The 20,256-nt window shown below is 40.5% G+C and overlaps 1 protein-coding gene across 2 annotated transcripts; it reads left to right on the top strand.

The window, feature by feature from the left end:
• Nucleotides 1-1,324: 1,324 nt before the first annotated feature.
• kiaa0232 (KIAA0232 ortholog) lies at nt 1,325-17,702 on the top strand. Of its 2 annotated transcripts, none has more exons than XM_053491243.1 (8): nt 1,325-1,513; nt 7,109-7,692; nt 8,182-8,322; nt 8,626-8,695; nt 10,221-10,308; nt 10,395-13,704; nt 13,798-13,882; nt 13,976-17,702. In XM_053491243.1, the coding sequence occupies exons 2-8, from the start codon at nt 7,465-7,467 to the stop codon at nt 13,990-13,992; spliced, it is 3,939 nt and encodes a 1,312-aa protein (XP_053347218.1). In that variant the 5' UTR covers nt 1,325-1,513; nt 7,109-7,464; the 3' UTR covers nt 13,993-17,702. The 2 variants fall into 2 exon arrangements, with proteins under 2 accessions (XP_053347218.1, XP_053347212.1); XM_053491237.1 differs by having other exon boundaries at nt 13,973-17,702.
• Nucleotides 17,703-20,256: the final 2,554 nt, after the last annotated feature.

Genomic DNA, 20,256 nt, shown 5'->3' with positions numbered 1-20,256 from the left:
TAGGCTGCATAATTTGCAGCAAAAACGTGTATGGGTAGGGCTACTAAAACCCCCTGGATCAGACTGCAGAGAGTCTACAGCGACGGCACATTCGACAGGCAGAAGTGAGGGCCGTCGCAACACTGGAGCAGCGTGAGGAGCGGCAGCGAGTTGACCACACACGGTAATGGCAGCATGGTGGGCCGTCTTTAGGGTAAACTCTAGTGCTGTTATTTTTTTAAATAATAATAAAAGAAACATATTGGCCAAAGATTAGCAACACATGAAAGCTTAAAAAATATGCATTTTACTTTTTTATCAAAAAAAAAACAAACAATAATTATACAGTCTTGTATTTGGGATAGATTTTCTAGTTTGCTATTTTTACAGCACATTTGCATAAATCATTATTTAGCATAAACAAATGGGCATTTTTGTGTACGTAATGTAAAAAATAGACATTAAATCTCACTCCTCTTGGCGTGATTCCCACCTGATTCCTCAACACTGGCTGCTTTAAGACCTTTAAATCTGAAAGTGTCTCCCTTTTCTTCTTGCTGCCGTCCTTGATAACATTCTTGGGGCCCATGGTGCTATGTCTTCACTAACTCTAAATCAATAAATCGTCATTAAAATGCAAAAAGAATAAACAAAAAAAATATGCAAACTCACTTCGTTTGGCTTCCCACTGTTTTGAGCAGCTCCCGGACGTACGTGCAACTTAGCCGGAGTTCGGTTTGACTCGGTTCATCGCTGAAAATACTGCGTATGTTGAGGCGAATTTCTTTTAAAATTTTAGTTCATAAAGTGAAAAATTGCAAACTGAGGTACTGCTGTATTTATTTGATATTTTATTTAATTTACATGTCTTTTGATCAAACATATGATTTTAGTATTGGAAATTAGTAATATTGGTAACATTCCTTGGGTGGCTGGAACGGATTATCTGCGTTTACATTATTTCCTGTGAAACAATGCGTTTCACAATATGAAATGTCATCCTAAGAACTCGTCTCGGGAATGGATTTAATTCGTATGCCTCACATCTGATCACTTTTATTATAATAATAATAATTATTATTATTATTATTATTATTATTTTATTATTGTTTTGTATTTTTTTGAGGATTTAGAATACTTTGCCTTTTATTACAAAGTAAAAGAGCCTTAGAGGACATTTCCTCTCAGAACCGGCTCTAGTTAACGCTCTGATGCAATACAGTGCGGAGGAACACGCCTGTCAGGTTTAAGTAGGGCGGTCGCGATCCGCCTTGTTGCCTTGGAGACGGGTGGGAAAGTAGTGCCGCGGAAACCGAGCCCCGTGTCGACGCCATCTTGGCTCTGAGGCAGCGTTCGAGCGGACGCGCGCGCGGCGTCCTGGTCAGATCCAAAATGGCGGCGGTTGCCTGGGCTAAACTGGCTCGGGATTAAAAACACGGGTCAGAGCCCGAGCTGTGGAGCGGCCGGCAGCAGCGGGAGAGAAGTTACCGCTTCTCCTGCTCCGCTTTTCCCCCCTGACTTACACTGAACACAGGTACGAGTTATCATCATTATTGTTACTGTTAATATCGTTATTAATGCTTTATAACGCATCGGTGTTGGGGTTTTCTCGCTTGACTCGGTGATTAACCACGGTATCGGCAATGTTTACGTTCGAATTTAAACGTCTCTTCGATACAAACGTCACTAGCGCTAGTTAGCTAAGAGGTTAGCCTAGCCTGGATTAGCCTAGCATAGTCCGTGTAGCTAAATACAGACATCTCCGTCCCGAAACGCGTAAAGACATGATGAGGATTGTTATTGAGATTGTGATTATTATTATTATTATTATTATTATTAAAGTGTGTGTGTGTGTGTGTGTGACGGGTGAGAAAGCGGACTGACTGGGAGGCGGACACACCAGGCCTCGGGCGAAGGCTAGCTAACATGCTAACTGACTAACCAAACAAACAAACTGAATAAATAACTAGACTGTTTAAAAATCCTGACAATAAATAATGACTAACCCGGTGATTTATAGAGGTGTTTATAATCTGGAGAATAAAGCTGTTGTGTAGTAATGAGTCACAGACACACTGTTTATTATTATTATTATTATTATTACTCAATAATCTGACTGGTTTCAGTATTAGGGGAAAATATATTATAATATAATATAATAATAATATTCACTGTAAATAGTTACTGTTTATGATTAATGGCTTTAAGAGAATCCCATAAAAATAGTAAATAACATGTTTTAATTAATGCATGATCAAGCCTGCTTAAATTAAATAAGGTATTTTTTTACCATACTGTGTTTTTTTTTTTTTTTACATTTATTTAGTATTTAGTAGTTTTTTTTCTCTCTTTTTTTATTTATTTTTTTTTAATTTTTTTTTATTTTTTGTGTCCTGGATGGATTGGATTGTTTTGCAGAAAACAAAAAGAAAAGGAAACTTTTTACTTCTTTTTCTTTTTTTGTCATCACGGAAAAGAAAGTCTGATCGGTCAGTTTTTATAATAAATTTACACAAAAAGATTATTATTAGTATTATTATGTGGAAGTGGAGTGTGTGAGGAAGTGAGCTGGGAGGCGGAGACACACACAAACACACACACACACACACACACACACACACACACACACACACACCAGGCCTCGGGTCCAGACAACATACTAAGTAACTATCTGAGGACGCTGTCTAGATGAAGGTTTTTGGTTGCATTTTTTTTTTTTTTTTTTGTCTGTAGTCATTCAAGTCGTTTAGTTGTTGCGTCTTTGATCATTTTACAAAAAACAGAAAGAGAAAGGAAAAACTCCCTTCTTCCTGTCCGTACCGGTCGGTTGAGGATAGGGTGATATCGCGCACGCCCTGCTCAGACGGGATTATTTTTATTATCATCACAAGGAGAGAGTGCGTCAGAGCGATTCCACAGGCGTCTCTGGAATGTGTTTAGTTTATTTAAATTTTTTTTTTTTTAAAGCTCTGTCAATTCTTTAGAAGAATCCTAGGAATTTTACACATATATAATACACGCGCGCGCGTGTGTGTGTGTGGGTATTTTATTCGTGTTACGCCGTATTCTGTTGCAGTTTTAGCTCGGATGTTGTGATGCAGATGTTGCGTTGTCTGTTGAAATCCAGGTCTGTGCGGTGGTCTGTTTGTCACAAGAATCCTTATCGTGATTTTTGATTTTTAGTATTGTGATCAGGATCCACGTCATTGGGCATTTTTTTAAACTTTAAAAGTAAAAAACAAAATAAACCGACTTTTTTTTATTTTTTAAACAGTGAATTTTCTTGAACTTTAAGTATATAATCTCTCTGGAAAAGAAAAAAAAAGTCATCTAAAGACAAGGTGCTTCTTCATTATTGCAGGCGTGACACTTCCTGAACCTCTAGCTAAGCTAACCTAGTAATAATTGAAAATAAATAGATTTTGGGAGACACAGAAGAATCACGATATGCAACTGAAACATTTTTTTTTCTGTATCTGTAACATGCTTGTTTTTTTTTTTTTTTTTTTTTTTTTTAATGACATTTTATTCCCCTTTAAATATAAAACCTACTACAAAGTTAGTTCACTTAGGGAGTTCAGGACACTGAATAAGAAACGATGTCATTAGTATTTATGCAAAAACAAACTTCATTTACGTAAAACGTGCTTTAGAGTTTTTGAAAGCAGTTAATCAATTAACGTTTAAGGATTAACGTTCCTAATTCATAAGAATCGTTTAATGATGATGCTGTATTTATTAATTAAGAATGTTGTTTGCACATCAAACTTTTCTTACAAAAAAATAACTTCATATAAATTAGGTAATTTTTCAACTGTATTTTGTAGAAACAAAAAACAAATCTTAATTTTTAAGTAGTTTTTCATGAGGGTTTTTATTTTTCCGTTTTCTCCCCTCGCTCTTGGTCTCAAATGTAAAGCAACACAATTTCAGAGACACTTTTAAACTCCTATGATTGAGTGTGGCCACGCCCCCTTGAGCTAGTGCTTATACGTCCTACTAAAGATGGTAGTGTGTGTGTGTGTGTTTGAGTATTTGCAGAAAACCGAATAGTTTTTATAGATTTGATCTCGATGACCTTCAGCCATGTTTTAAAGGGTAAAGACATCTGACTGGATCTCTCTCTCTCTCTCTCACACACACACACGCGCACACATGAAGTGTGAATTGAGGACAGGTTCATCAACATTGCCTGTGTGCGGAGCCGTGAGTGGGCGTGGCCCTGAATCTCTGAATAATTCTGTAGGAGGTTATCACCACGGAGAGCGGACTGATCTCTCTCTCCGAGGTGGGATTAATCACAACCGTGTGCGTGTGTGAGGAAGAGAGAGGGGGGTGGGAGTTTTTATCACATCACATCCGCTTCATAAAACATGTATTTAAATATATAAATAAATCATCACTGCAGAGAGAGTCACGTGACATCCGTACCGCCGTTCATTTGTTAAATGAGTCCGTCTCGTGAGGCGAGGACGAGAACGCAAACTCGGGAAGAAGATTCCATACTGACTTTTGGAGTATTAAATTTGTTTCCTTTTTTTTTTTTATTGCGGTAACTCGTCCAGCGACATGCTAACTAAAGAAAATAGCCAGGGTTCGCCGGAGCTAGCGTCCTCTCCCTAGCCCCGCTACAGACCAGGCGATCGGATATCCAGCAGGAACAGGGAGAGAGATGCATCGCTGTTCTGAGACTCCCGGAGTCCAGCCCGAGGTCAGGTCACAAGACAGACTGCTTCAGACCGGACCCGAAAGCAAACAAACCTGAAGAGAGTCCGATTCAGCCGGACCGAGCGAGAGGGAGGTGTGAAAGCGCCCCGAGACGAAACCAGTGTGTACAGGACAATCGGCTCTTTCTTCAAGTCAAACTCTTCTGAGATTTAGACGTCACGTGTTTATAAAAAAAAAAAAAACATACAACGAGAGATTTCTGTTCGAGACGACAAACACGCGAGCGTCTCAGTCCGTTGTTTTTGGCTCGTCTAACCGGATCCTGGCTGTTTTTTTATTTTTTTATTCTAAAGTATATTTGTGTGTTTTGGTTGTTTGTGCACGGTGCTGTCGCTAACGGATGTCATTAATCATTAATTAAAATAATGACTGATCAGACTATGGTTTAATAACAGTGTTTTTGTTTTTAATTTTTATTTATTATTGTGTGATGTGAACTATTTAACTTGTAAAGTCATCCAGACAGGCCTCGACTCATCCTGGTGTGTGTGTGTCCTGTCGTGTCGTTTGACCTTTTAGGGTAAGGACAAGAGGGGGAAAATATCTGCCTAGTGATGCAATGAATAAATAAATAATTTACTATTGTATTTAATTTTGGTTGCTGTGTTTAACAGTAAATAATATTAATAATAGGGATGGTCAGTTTGGTTTTTATCTGGCGATTTTGTACGTATCATGATTTTTATAAACATTAGACGTCGAGACTAAACATGTACGACTCCGCCGTCCCCAAACACGTTTCACATCACCAGGGAACTCATTATTACTGCGTGATGGAAGAGCAGGAGTGTACCCGAAAATACACTTCACGTCTCTTAAGCCTCTGCTGCTTGTGTAAGAGTGTAAAACACACACACTGCTGCTCAGAACATTTTTATGCAACGAGTGCTTCTGCTTTTCAGTAACAGTTGCTCCATGTGAAGTTTTTTCTCGCTCTTTTTAGGGTTTTTTTTTTAACAAGGACGACTAATCATTAGTAATAAGCTGACATGATAAACCTCTCAGGCTCTTAAAATATGTTTAAAATTTATCTGAATTTAGCAAAAAAAAAAAAATCCCAAACCACCTGAACGAATATCACCAGCAGTTTCTGGACATGAGAGAGAGCAAAAAAAACTTTTTACTACCACAGCAGTATTACACGGACAGATCAAAATCAGGAAATGAGTCGTCAGCGGCTTCTGCAACAAATTTACTGCGTCAGGGTTCACACATTCCAGATCATAGATTTAAATTTATTATTATTTTTAAATAAAAGTTGAAGTTTGAATCTACATCACAGAAGGATTTTTTAACAATAACAAACTTCAAATCGTGTCTCGAAGCGATGGAAGATATATAAACAGATCATCCTATCAATCGTGGAAAGTCATAATTAATATATATATTTTATTATTATTATTATTTTTTTAAGATCCAATGATTTTAACATAATTTTCTGTTGGATTCCTGGACACTCCGGAGTCCCTGGTAACAAGCAAACAGACAGACGAAAAAAAAAATACCACAAAAAGAACGATCAAATGCTCTATAGAATTTACAGAGCTGAAACACACAGGTAGTTCCCGACTGACAAACATTCAAGTTACGAATTTGCACATTTTATGTCTGTCCTGATGGTGAATAATCCTAATATTGGGGGAAAAAAACCCTCAACAAGAAAGAGTTTACAGTCCAATACAGTGGAGAACAGCTCCGAGACACATCATGGTTTTTTAGGGAAAAAAGGACAGAGGCGAGTCAGGGATATTATTTATTCGTGCCAAAGGTGTACAAAACACGTTTGTCGGACTTGAGAACAAATACGACTTATTAACTGGATCTGTTTGGTAATCAGGGACTTACCGTAATACATTTAAAATTTATACTCCTATTAATATCAGAACAGCTTCAGTGATTGAAAATAAATAAATAATTAAATACCCGAGATATATTCTGATGTTGGGGCAAAACAATACAATTCCTTTGAATTATCGTTGTTACCAAATCATTTATACACGATTCAGAATTAGGACACTCAGACGCTACACACATATTTTTACTATTGAGTGTCCGTTATGTAAAACCCTTCTGTCCATCAAACTTGTTTTATTAGGCTCTAATACTTTTACTTCTGTGAGGAACTTTTAAAAAAGGTTTTCAACAAGTAAGAAATGTTTTTAGAAAAGAGTGAATCTTCTCCAGTTTTAATATCAGATAACAGCTGACTCTCGTCATGAATATAGCCATAGAATCTGGTGAGGCAGTAAAAAAAACAAAAAAAACACGCTGTCCCTGTCCCTGTACTTTTTCCCTTTAAATACAATAGATGTGCATAAGGATGGGTTGTACGATTATCTGAGTTTTCACCTTGATTTTATTTTATTATTATTTTTTTATTCTCTTGTTGTTCTTGTTCCAGGTGATTCCGGAGCTGTCAGTCACCCATCATGAAGCTCTCTGATCTCAAAATGAGCATGCTCTTTGTCTTTCTGTAAAAAACAAAACAAAAAAAGCCACCTGTACACCCGCCTCTCTGAACCATGCCCGAAGATTAGAGCGCCCCGCCCCCTCCTTTTCCTCCTTTGCCAAGTACCGGAGTGAACCCCCTCCCCAATCACACTTTTAAGTCTCGATCACTCCCCCCCCCCTTCCTCTTGAAGAAAGACCGGGACGATGTCCCCGTATTTGAACATGGCTCCTACATAAGATCGCGACCCCTATCCCCCCCAACCCTCTCTCTCTCTCTCCCCCCCGCCCCCCACCCTCCCAAGTCCCATGCGTCCCGTAAGCGGAGATTCGTCGTCCGGTGCTACCCCTCCCGAGAGTGTGTCGTTGCTAGGCTCTCTGTCCCCGTCCGATATGTCGCTGCTGCAGTCCCTGGGCCCGGTTCAAAGCTGGCTGGGCCAGGAGCTGGAGAAATGCGGCATAGACGCCATGATCTACACCCGATACGTCCTCAGCCTCCTGCTGCACGACAGCTACGACTACGATCTGCAGGACCAGGTACAGCTGTTTTTGTTTGTTTCTATCAGGATGTTTTTAATGTCGATAATAATCTAAGCCAGCGAGGCACGTCCCTCGTCTTGATAGACGTCAAGAATTATCACCGTCATTTCCAGAAAGGGAAATGAAAGTTCTTCTCGGGTCGATCTGTTGCCCGACTCGCTTCCTGCCAAAGTTACAATGTCAACAACTGCCATGTCTAAAACTGCTCTCAACAGTTTTACTTCCTGGTTTAGCGATGGCGTATCTATCTGGTCATCGAGGACCCCACGCTGAGTCACTAACTAATCCGTCGCTCAGTCAAACCATTTTTGGTGACTCGGAATAGATTTAGATCAAAATGAATCATTGTGTTGCGAGCTTGCTTGATTTTGAGGAACTGTAAGGCGCTTTAAAATTTTTCTTCAGCTGATCAATTCTGTTAGGAAATCAGAGTTTTTAATAAGAGAGAGAGATATCACATGTTATCTGGTCACACCCATGCTGCAGGAGAACGACATCTTCCTGGGATGGGAGAAGGGCGCCGGCAAGAAATGGGGGAAGAGCCGGAGGAAGGGAGGGACAGACCTGAGTCTGGAGGAGATGAAGAAGCAGGCCGCGGTGCAGTGTCTCCGTTCTGCTTCAGATGAAGTAAGACCTTCTGATGAATTTTTTTTTTTTTAACGAAATATTTACTGTGTGTTTGGTTCATTTGAGCTTGTGTGAAGAAATCTAGCTTTCAGTGTGGCGTAAGAGACACATTTAGAGCTTTATGCAAATACCGGTAAAGCAGTGTCGCTCAAGTTCAGTATTTTCGTATAAAAGTAAACTTGGTGTTGTGTTCCTGTTTTTAAAATGTTATGCAATTGCTTGGCTACTATGCATTAACTCTTTATATTTTTTTGGGGCTTGATATATTGATATATTTTTTTCTCCTCCCTCTCCCCATGTCAGAACTCTGGAGTTGAAAGTTTGGTCGAGGAGCTTTGCTCCAAGCTCAAGGACATTCAGAACAAACAAAAAGGTTTGTTTAAAACAGGTTTTAGTGCTTCAGTTTTCAGCATGATCTTTGACTCTAATTTTTTCCCTCTCCCTTTTCTTTTTCCTATTTTTTATATTTTTCATTCAGTGTTAATGATGCATTAAGATGTCATTTTATATACAGAGCCAGCCAAAAAAAAAAAAAAAAATATATATATATATATATATATATATATATATATATATTTATATATATATATATATATATAGATATAGAGAGAGAGAGAGAGAGAGAATTGTATAATAATAAATTATTAATAATATCATAAATATCAAATAAAAGTCAAGTCACGTAGGCTTTTTTTGTCATTCCAACCATATACAGTTCAGTACACAGTGAACACGGTTCCTCCCGGACCAAGGTCCTACAACAACATTAACACCACAACATAAATTAACAAGACACTTACCAGAAGATTTACATTAAGTTTACCTAAAAAATACTTCTATACAGAAAAGGGACAACAATAGACAACAGACAACAAAGTGCACATGCAATGTGTAAACAAGAGCTACAGAACATGACAACATAACACATTACATGTATATTTTCTTTTTAGTGATTAGGTATAATCTGAGGTAGAGGAATGAGAAACGGTAAACTGTAGCAGCAATGATTTTAAAAAAGGTGTGCAAATAGCAAGTAAACTTAAATATTGTGCGAATATCGCAAAGAGCAGTTAAGGTAGGTATGAACAACTGAGAGATGGTTGTGGATCAGAATGGTTTTGCATGTGTGTTTATCAGTTCGGTCCTGATGTTATTTAGTTCGTCTGAATGATTGTGTGTGTGTGTGTATGTATGTGTTTATCAGTCCAGTCCCATTGTGTTGAGGAGACGGATGGCTTGTGGGTAAAAAATGTTACATAGTCTGGATATAAGTGCCCAAATGCTTCGGTACCTTTTACCAGATGGCAGGAGGGTAAAGAGTGAGTGTGAAGGATGTGTCTGGTCAGCCACGATGCTGGTGGCTTTGTGAATGCAGCGTGTGGTGTAGATGTGTTCAAGAGAGGTGAGAGAGACCCCAATGATCTTTGTATCTGTCCTCGCTATCCGCTAAAGGGTCTTGCGGTCCGATATGGCACAATTCCCAACCCAGACAGTGATGCAGCTGCTCAAGATGCTCTCAATAGATCCTCTATAGAAGGTGGTGAGGATTGGTGGTGGAAGCTGGGCCCTCCTCAGTCTTCTCAGGAAGAAGAAAAAACGTTGTTGGGCTTTCTCGTTTACATAACTTGCATCGATAATTTTTTTACTTAAATATTTATACAAGTTTTTCCTTGTTGTAAATTTTTTTTTTCTTTTTTTGTTGACTGTATATTTTCTTCATCTAGGATTTTCATTCCCTTAATATTTTTGTGGTCAATTTGTTATTTGGAAATTTGTCGTCTTTTTTTTCCTTTTTCTACATTCTTCAGAATGGCTTAGCAATGCATTTCAATTATAACATTTTATATATTTATAATGTATGTGCTAATAAAAGGCTGCCTTGGTTGGTCGTGTTGCAGAAAAAGAAAAGCAAACTATCAAGAAGTCCGATGAATCCCGATCTCCCGAATTGGCAGAATCGCCTTCTTCTAAAGATCAGGTGGAAATGTAAGAAGCTTTTAACTCTACTCTCAATATGTTTATATACATTCAATAAACTTGTACTAAGTGGATTTTTTTCTGTTTATTTGAAGGTACTACGAAGCCTTTCCACCTCTGTCAGAGAAACCTGTTTGTCTCCAAGAGATCATGACCGTGTGGAACAAGGCTAAAGCAAGCGCGAATTCCAGCTCCTCATCTGCCGCCCCCCAGACAAGCACCGACACTTCCTCCCCGAAAGACTGCACCAGTGAGGGCGAAGTCTTTAAGGACAAAACCCCTGATGCACTAGTCACCACTACCACCAACGAGAAGGCTCAGCAGCGACGAAGCAAGAAAGAAAAAGAGAACCGATACCACGGGGGTACCTCCGGGGCTTGCGGCGACCACCACGTTTCTCAGAACAGAAGGCACGCCAGGCACCGATCCGACCTGGGGCACCGTCCCCGGTCTTGGTCGTCTGGCTCCAGCGAGGGTGGCTCGAGCTCCAGCGGCAACCAGAGCGAGGTGAAGACCTACAAAGGAGCACGGGTCAGACACAAGTCTCGCGAGGTTGGCGGCAGAAACAAGAAAGGGCGGAGCAGCGGGCAGGTCAAACTGGCCCTGAAGGCTATCGATAAAGAAGAGCGCAGAAACACAGGTGGCAGTTGCAGTGCCTCCGAAGGCCCTTTGAAGCACCAACACCACTACACGAAGAAGGGCAAAAAGCCATTAAGGGAGCTTCGGAAAGACCCCAGCTGGGTCGATTTGAAAGAGTCTGGAGGTGAAGCCAATAACAACAACAACAGGGAATATATGGAAGAACCCCTATGGTACACGGAGCCCATATCGGAATATTTCGTCCCCTACGGCTGGAGCAAACTAGAGACAAAGTATCGGAGCAAACCGGATTCCCCTAGCGATCTGGCTCCGTCTGTCGACGTGGACGGTCTGTCCGAACAGGTCCAAGGGATTTGCATCGCAAACGCTTCCTTTCAAAGGGCGTACCTCGCCGCGGGCACTTTCGTGGACGGGCACTTCGTCGAGGTGTCGAGCGAGGGAAACGAGGAGGCCGCTGAACTGAACGGGACCTCAAGCTGCCCTCTTCCTGAGGATGGTAAAGATTTAGATGATGAGCATCTGTCTGAATTCACTCACTTCTATGAAGTCGATATATATCAATCCATATTGGATCCCAGTGCCTCAGATGCAGTACAAGAAAGCCGGATCTTGAACATGATCCGGCAGAAGAGCAACGAGCCGAGAGACATCGAGGCAGCAGGGCGTTGTGTAGTGTTAGACGGCTTTGAACTGCAGGCGGAAAGTGCAATAAAGGCGGATTCTTTGGGAGCTTCGGGAGACGACGTGATTCTCACGCAGGACATGGAAAACATCGCTCACATGTGGGAGTGCTGCTCATCATCTAGTTCTGAGGAGTTGGAAGGCGAGAGCTGCGCGGGGGACTCTCCGGTCAGGCTATCCCCGCTGTTTGGCAGCGTTCCGTTCGATGTGGGTGGGCTGTCGGGCGCATTCCAGGATCTGAGCGGGAGCACGTCGGCCCTGAACACCTGTTTCTCGCTCTTTGAAGTGCAGCGCGATGGCTCCGCATTTCCTTTTTCCTGCGACTCACTCACGTCCAGTCGCGAAAATGTAGATTCGAGTAGCTGTTTAGATCCCCACGCAAACAAACAGTCCCGCTTGCTAATCTGGACCAAAAACAGTGCCTTCGACGAAAACGAACACTGCTCGAACCTGTCGACGAGAACGTGCAGTCCCTGGTCCCACTCGGAGGAGACTCGCTCAGACATTGAGCCGGTCGCCGGCCAAGCAGACGAGTCCTCTCCGTTCGGCTGCGACGACGTTGGCTGCCTGATCCCTCCCGTTCCGACTTCGTACCTTGAGGAGGAGTTTTTGGATTTCTTGCAGGAGAGCCCAACTCACCAGCAAGATGAAATGAGTGCAGGCAGGGTGTCCAATCAGAGCTTCGGCAAGGTCTCTAAACTGGAGTCCATTTGCGGAATAGCGTTGGAGCAGGACGAGAGCAAACAGTACAGCACAGCTTTGTTTCCAGAAGACTCCAACCAACAAAATGATGATTACAGCTCAGGAATAATTAAGGATATCTGGATGGCCATTGGAGACCGGGATTGCGTCTTGGCTCTTGAAGTGGAGCAAGAAGACGATGACGTGTTTTCCGAGGAGACGCCCAGCTATCAGTGCGGCTGTCTCGAGAACGAGGTGACGGAGCCCATAGAAAAGAAGGCTGTACAGCGTTCAGAGTACCACCTGTGGGAGAGTCAAAAGGAGGATCAAGGCCTGGCCAAAAATAAAGTCTCCAAAGTGGATGGTGGGGACTATGCAACGCCTGCCAGGCCGTGGGATGTTAGTTCAGAGAAGGACAATACATCATTTATTCTTGGGGGAGTGTACGGAGAACTAAAGACATTAAGCGGTGACAAAGAGTGGACCGTGGTTCCACCCATCAACACCTGCGGGAGCCTGTTGCAATGCGCGTCTGCTTCCTCGTCTGATGTGGTGACCATTGCCGGGACGGATGTATTCATGAACACGGGTGGTTGCTTTGCTCCAGGCCATAAGCCCCTGTGGCGACCTTTGGTGTCTTTCGGACAAAATGGTCAGACTACCAAAGGGTCGGGGGATGGACTGAATAAGGGATTTTCTGTTATCTTCCATGAAGATTTACTCGGATCCTGTGGAGGCTATTGTGGAGAGCAGCAAGGACTCGATTATCCGTTTGACCTCGATAACCCTTTTTCCCAGGTCCTGCATGTTGAATGCTCCTTTGAACCGGAAGACATAGCCTCGTTCAGCCCAGGATTCAAGCCAAAGTCCATATTGTGCTCGAACTCCGACAACGAGCCATTCAGTCCGAGGCTATACGGCATCAATCGCACTCAGTACCGGGCCATCCGCATATCCCCGAGGACTCACTTCCGGCCGATCTCAGCATCGGAACTTTCTCCAGGTTGGTGCAGCGTATCGGACGGCGAGTCTGAAAAAGAGGAGGCGAGTCTTCCCGTTACCGGTCAGACGGACCTCTTCGACGACCCGCAGGCGGACCTCAAACCCCTGGAGGAAGACGCGGAGTGCGAAGGCCCTTACTACGGAAAGTCCGAACTGGAATCTGGTAAATTTTTACCCAGGTTAAAAAAGTCGGGCATGGAGAAGAGCGCCCAGACGTCACTCGATTCCCAGGAAGGCGGGGGAACGACTCTGGTGGCCGTCGAGCCGGAGATTTGTTTAGACTGCGAAATAGCGGAGAAATCCGCACCGGCGGCGGCGGCCGTGAGCTCTCTCGTTGAGGCACCTGCGGACACACCTCAGAAGGAAGAGTCCTCTAGGTGTGTCGGATCAAGTTTTCTGAAGTTAGAGAAATCCTACGACCTGGTCAAAGATGTGCATGAGGTAAGAGCGCTGCCGAGCTCCATCATGAACATGGTCCATGTAGTCGTGTGTTCAGGTTCTCTCTAATCGTTTATCTGCTTCTCTTCTTGTCAGTTTCCCCTGTTGAGCAGCCAGCGTGAGGACTGCTGGTGGCAGAACACGCTATGTTCCTCTATGTTTTCAGGAACTCGATGCACAGGTATGCGACTGCTCTGGGTTTCCTCAATGTGTTGGAGAGAGATGTGCAGATGAAGAGTGCAAACTTAAATCAATCTCTCTTTTGTTTTAGCAGAAAGCAGTAACATATGAGTGTGCCGCAGAGCGCAGAGGCATGTTAAAGCTGAACCCGAGCCGGAACCACTTCGGCTCTTTTCCTCCTTCAACGCTTAAATCCCAGCAGAGGACGCTGACGAAGAGCGGCTTCATCAGAACAGAACATCATCATCTAAAATCTCCAATTAGTCTTTAAGTTTTGACCCAACCCCCACCACCTCTTACCTCTTTCCTCTCATCCTATGCTCTGTAGTCAGTACCATCTATTAGAAAATTAATCGAAGGGGAGCTCTGCGTGCGTGTGTGTGTGTAGGTTCTAATGCTTCTTAGTTGAGTCGGGTGATCTTTACTTGAACCTCATCTCTAGAGTAGCATTGTAGTGTTCCATTCTGAGAGGGGTGTGTGTGTACGCGTGTCTGTTTTTCTCACACTAGTGTCACTCCTTAACAGTTAACCGAACCCTAAAAGTAATGACACAAGACATTATTATTATTGTTATTATTTTCTTCCAGTTTAAAGGAGTGATCGTCACTAGAGTCACAAATTTGGCAAACGTGAAAAGGCAACTTTTTTTTTCCTTTTGGTTTTCTGATTCTTGAAGAATGGGTCCGTTTTGCGCTGTCGAAACTTCCCCCACATGAGCATAATAAATATCCTCTTTATGTAGCGCATCAAATCAGAGGGAGGGGAACTAAGAAAGCGTGGAAAAAGAGAGTTTGAGTTCTGCATTTTCTTTTTACAGTTTACAGCATATGCATTAAAAATAGTTATTAAATAAACATAAACATAAACGCAGATATAAGCTATAGGTGCGACCTCATTTAAATTTATTTTTTTTTGATGAGAAAAGATGTGTAGCACAAAAAAGAAAGTGCAATTGTTTGACGCTTTAGAAACACTCGCATCGTTTCCGTCACAGCGGAAATTTTGTTGCACGTCGCAAATATGCGTCTCCCCCGACAAAAAAAAAAAAAAACAAAGGCCAACATGCTACTTGACGCCGAGGGGCTCCTGATCCTCGCTCGTGTCGTATTCTAAGTTTATTTTCAGAATGTAATGGTTTTATTTGCTTAGAGACGTACGAGACTCTTCTTTTCTCACTTTTTTTTTGCGTGTTTTTTGGTGTGGGTTGCTGCGTTTTTTTTGTTTTTTTTTCATTTTAAAGGAAGCGGGTAGCATGACGGCCATGGTGCGGCGTGGAAATATAAAAAAAAAAAAATCTAAACAAAAATAATTTTTATAAAATAATAATAATTTAAGCATTGCTGTTAAAGCAAAAGTAGCCAGCTCGGAGTGTGACTTTATTCTTCTTTAGTGATTCGTGCGAAAGTTACGAGGCTGCATTTCGCTAAATAAATAAATAAACAAAAAAAACAAGCAAAAAATATATTTTATCTTTTTTTTAATTAAATAAAATATGACCTACATTTAAATAATTTATTTATTAATAAAAAAAATTTAAAAGTAACTTTTTTCCCCCTGTCCTGTTAGCCCCGTAACTGAAAGCGCACGAGTTAATAGCAGATAACGTACGTGCCTGTGCTGTTTGGCTGTTTGCTCAGTGGAATTTCTCAAACTCGCACACTTTGTGCTTTAAATCTTCCTCGTATTAGGAAGGTCCAGGATCGAGAATTTTTTATTTTTATTTTTTTGCTCCCTCGTTGTTTTTCTTTACCTTCCTCACCACCTGTCCTAGAACGTTCTAGCAAATAAGAGAAAGCGACGGACGTTAACTCCGTACCAAGTGAAGACCAGCACGAAGATTCATGAACACAAACAACACTACATGAACACACACACATACTCAGACAACTTTGGTCTTCACTTCACATCGTCGATCTCTCATATCTGCCCTCTGAGCCAGCTCAACTACTAATTATTATTATTATTATATAATTAATATGGTCATTTATTGTTTTAAAAAAATATATATAATTTATTATTATTTTTTTTTAAAGGTTGTTCCAGATGACCCTAGTAGCATCAGGGGTTTTACATTTAGGGAGATCTTCATGTGAGTGATCTCGGCGTAAACCCGATACTCGCGCGTTAATATTCTTATAGCAGCCAATCCTTAAGACTGCTCTTGAAAGACAGGTCCTGTCCTGTGTAACCTTCGAGGGTGCGCGTCTTTTGTCATAGGTCTTTGCATTGCATTATTTTTTTTGAAAGAAACCTTCCAGCACGGAATAATTACTTAAAAAAAAAAGGTGTAACACTATTTTTTTTTTTTTTTATTACTCCCATAATGTAGCGAGTCAAGCCAATTTTTTTTTTTTTTTTTTTTTTTTTTTAAACAAATACCAAAATATATTTTTTCTTTACTTGTAAATAAATTGCAGACCTGCTGTGGTTTAGATATGTGTTTATCATAACACTTATCTTGTAGATGGGTGAATTCTTGTTAAATTATTTATTATTATTATTATTATTTATATAGTCCAGTTGAAAAATATTCACCGGCATCCTGATGCCTAATAAGATTAGTTCGTTTAATCTTTAATTTCTTGGCATGTTCAGCAGAAAAAATATAAACGCTCCGTGTCATTGAACCGCTCTTTCAGTTTACTCAGTATTTTAGGCAAAAGAGAGAAATAATAATTTTTAAATAATTATTATTGTTTTGAGCATTAAATGTGAAACCCTTGGCTGCTCTGACTTCTGGAACATCCTGTAACAGTCCTGAATTTAGCAGTGGTTTAGTTTGATTGTGCCTCCTGGTGGCCGCAATAGTGTGATGCACACAACGGATGAAGCACACATTGCGTTTAATTTTTTATTAACCTTTTTTTTTTTTGGAGGAGATAGGGGGAAAAAAGCAGAAATAAGTACAGTACAATTAAAACTAGTTCATCAAACCATCTTTAACACACCGCTCGCTTTATGAACGAGTAAAACGGATTGAATTCCAAATATATATAAATATTTTTCTAATACACTTCCAAAGGTGTTTTTTAAATATAAAAAACACAGATACAACTAAATAAGCATTATTATTAATTTATTATAAATATTATCATTACTACTATTCCAGCCTGAACTACACCTGACATCTGCAAAAAAAAATTAAAAAGAAAATAAATAAAAAGAAAAACGAGGTTATAAAGAAAAAGAAATGTAACGAATCTATGGATGCACGAGGTCGGTGAGGCGAGTCGGTAATTGGACGTCAGTCCACAATTTGCTTTGCTTTACACTGCGAAACACGTTTTAAATCAGTTAAAGAAAAAGTGTTTAAGTTTTCTTTTTTGCTTTTAATTATTGTGCGAGTATGTGTGGGTCCTCGAAAAATAAAAATAATTAAAAAACAAAAAATACGTATCTGAGGTTGTTAGCGTTTAATATGTTTGCGAGAACCACAAAGTTTTGCGTGCGAGAGAGCGGAGTAGTGCTTACTCTTTCTAGACTTCTGTTCCATGATTTTTTTTGTTTTTTTTTGTTTGTGTGTTCAGAGGGAACGCGCTTCCCGAATGCGAGTCAGGATCGCACTTTGAAGCACTGAGGGTTATTTTTTTTTCTTCTTCTTTCTTTTGTTCCTGTTTGTACCTTTTCATCTATGCAGCCCGATGGGGTTTTCATCACTCCATCACCACCACCTGCGCCCCCGTGTTCATAACCTCGACGCCTCAGTGCCACCGAAACACCCCCCCAAAAAACATGGTCCCATCGTTCTGGATTCACATATAAAATCCACCAGAGATTTGTTTCATTGTTGAGTTTCTGAATCTAATAAAGGATTGAGTACATTTGTGTTACTGCCTCGATTATTGTGTCATATGATTACTAAGGTGTGTGTCTTTGTCCCTGTTATGTTTACGAATTAGAAATGTGTATGAAGAGGACAGGTATATAAACCTCTTTGTAAGCCAGTGATGGGAGAAAAGGAAAATACAAAGGCAACCAATTGCTTCACCAAAAAGGTTCATTTCATTCATGGGGCCATTGTACTGCCATCTAGTGGACAAATTTATTTTTACATTAACAAATGTTTATGCACATAATTACCATCTCTGAATCTTCACAAATTAACTGAAGAACTAGAACAGAAAGGAAATGTGAAGAACAAATGGTGAAGTCCTTTTTCTTTATCTTTTTAATTATAAACACAAACATAAGCACAACTAGCAAGCCACTGTTTGGACAGTGTATATATAAATGTCTGAAAATAATATCTACAGTATATAATATAAATAATGAAAATGAGTAGAGGAAGGTAAGAAAATAATGAAGATTGGTGGGGGGGCCGATACAGATACAATAACACAAGTTTATAAGATAAATTGAGGTCATTCATATAAACGAAACGAAATGGTTTTGTGTGCATTTTCGTTTATATAATATATATATATTTTTTATATTATTTAATGCCAAAAAAAAAGTTTTCCTGAATCTTAATTTATGAATTTAAGAACAAAAATCTCCAATATAATGATTCAGTCACGTGATTCCAGCAAACGTGAGGCTTCGTTTCTTGTTGGTCCCCGAGCGAGCCGGTTCTCTTATACCACAAGAGTGTACCAACAATTTTACATTATTTTATTACTTAAAGAACAATATTTCCTACTTTCTATTCATGGTTACACTGAATGATGCGGAACATACATGAAACACGTTACACTATACAGTTGCTGGTTGCAGCAATTATTCGAGTACACTTCCATTTTCAGAAACCACCAGGTACAGTATAAACTTCCCTATCTGGAAAAAGTCTGACACTGGAGACTCCTTCCATAAACATAAACTTCTCCATATCACAAATAGCACACTTATTTTAACTTGTTCATCTCTGTGAGTAAGCTGTTGCTGTTGAAATTATAAAAAAAAAAGACCAAGAACATCAATACGGTGGACGTTTGAGTCAAACCGGGACTTGTGATGAAATTTCTGGTGAATGAAAGCGAGAAACAAGCGACTGAGATTAACAGAAGACTACAAGCACAGTACGGTGATGAGACTCTTGGTCGCAGTAACATATTTGAGCGGTGCAAATGTATTAAAGCAGGCTGTACACAAGTCTGTCTGTGTGAACTACACACACAATCACTTACCAACATTTGCACATTAAAGGAACTCAGCTGGGGGTTGTTGCCACATCCCCCGTACAGTCCTGACCTCGCTACAAGACATTTCCACTAAATGAGTTTCCTGGGAGGCCGGCGTTTCAGACTGATGTGTCGTACTGAGACAACTCTCTACCTTGATGGTGTCCAAGCACTAGTGAAACACTGGGATAAGACCATTAGTGTAGCAGGGGATTATATAGAGAAATAACGGGAGGGAGGTTTTACTCTCAGAACCGTGTTCTGTTATTCTGCACTGTTATCTAAAGTCACGTATAAACCTGTCAGAGACGCTGTTCAAGAAAATAAATCAATTAGAATCTGACATAGCGTTGGTGTAAGGCAGAAGTGGCAGATCAGCTGTTTAAATCATTTTCCTAGCCCCGAGGCCTCCACACACACACACACCCTCCTCATGTTCATGTGACTCAGATATTTCGTAGTTCTGTGTTGTAAGAGGAAGTTGCCTGGGGTGCATGGGCAAACACCAGCAGTTACAGGAGCAGGAAGTCTTTGAGGATTGACTTCTGTGCACATGAATAATGTTTATGCACATTGTTCCGCCAGACAGCCTGGACATCATGTGGTGGCTGATGGCGTGACAATCTCCTCGCGGTTGACCGTGTAAACCCTGTACCACACTAGGGAGATCCCGAGGATCCCGATGACCACACAGCGTGTCCTGATCTTACACTGGCTCCGAATTTCTTCATAGACCATCCTGTGTTGCATAATCTCAGGCATCTTAACGTCATATGGGAAAAGACGACAACCAACGACAGGAAATTTTGTAATGTTTAAGGGGGTTGATGCCTTATGAAAGATCCCATGAAAGAGCAAAAATTCAGTAAAATCGTTCATTATACCAGAGGCTTCTCTGATTTTTTTTTTTTTTTTTTTTACATCTCTCAGGCTTTAGGAATTCACCTCTCTTATCATTCATTGTGGAAAAACTATAAATATCTGAAATTTAGATGGTCCAGTTGAGGCACAAGTATTTTTTTTGAATGCTGGGTTACAAATAACGCTGTATTAAAGCAAATAAAATTGAATAGCACTTAGTGGAATATCATTTCTGCTGAAACAAATAATAGATTGTGTTTTAATTAACACTAACACTAACTCTTACAGACATGCTTCTATAACAGAGGATTTGTTCTAGAATTTTATTTAGACCAATACAATTGTCTGTAATAAATTAAATTTCACTGACTGTACTGTATTCATATATCAACATAAT

The sequence above is a fragment of the Clarias gariepinus genome, chromosome 1 (assembly GCF_024256425.1).
Source record: "Clarias gariepinus isolate MV-2021 ecotype Netherlands chromosome 1, CGAR_prim_01v2, whole genome shotgun sequence".
In the NCBI taxonomy this organism is placed as follows: Eukaryota; Metazoa; Chordata; class Actinopteri; order Siluriformes; family Clariidae; genus Clarias; species Clarias gariepinus.
This window is presented reverse-complemented; position numbering and strand designations above follow the sequence as displayed.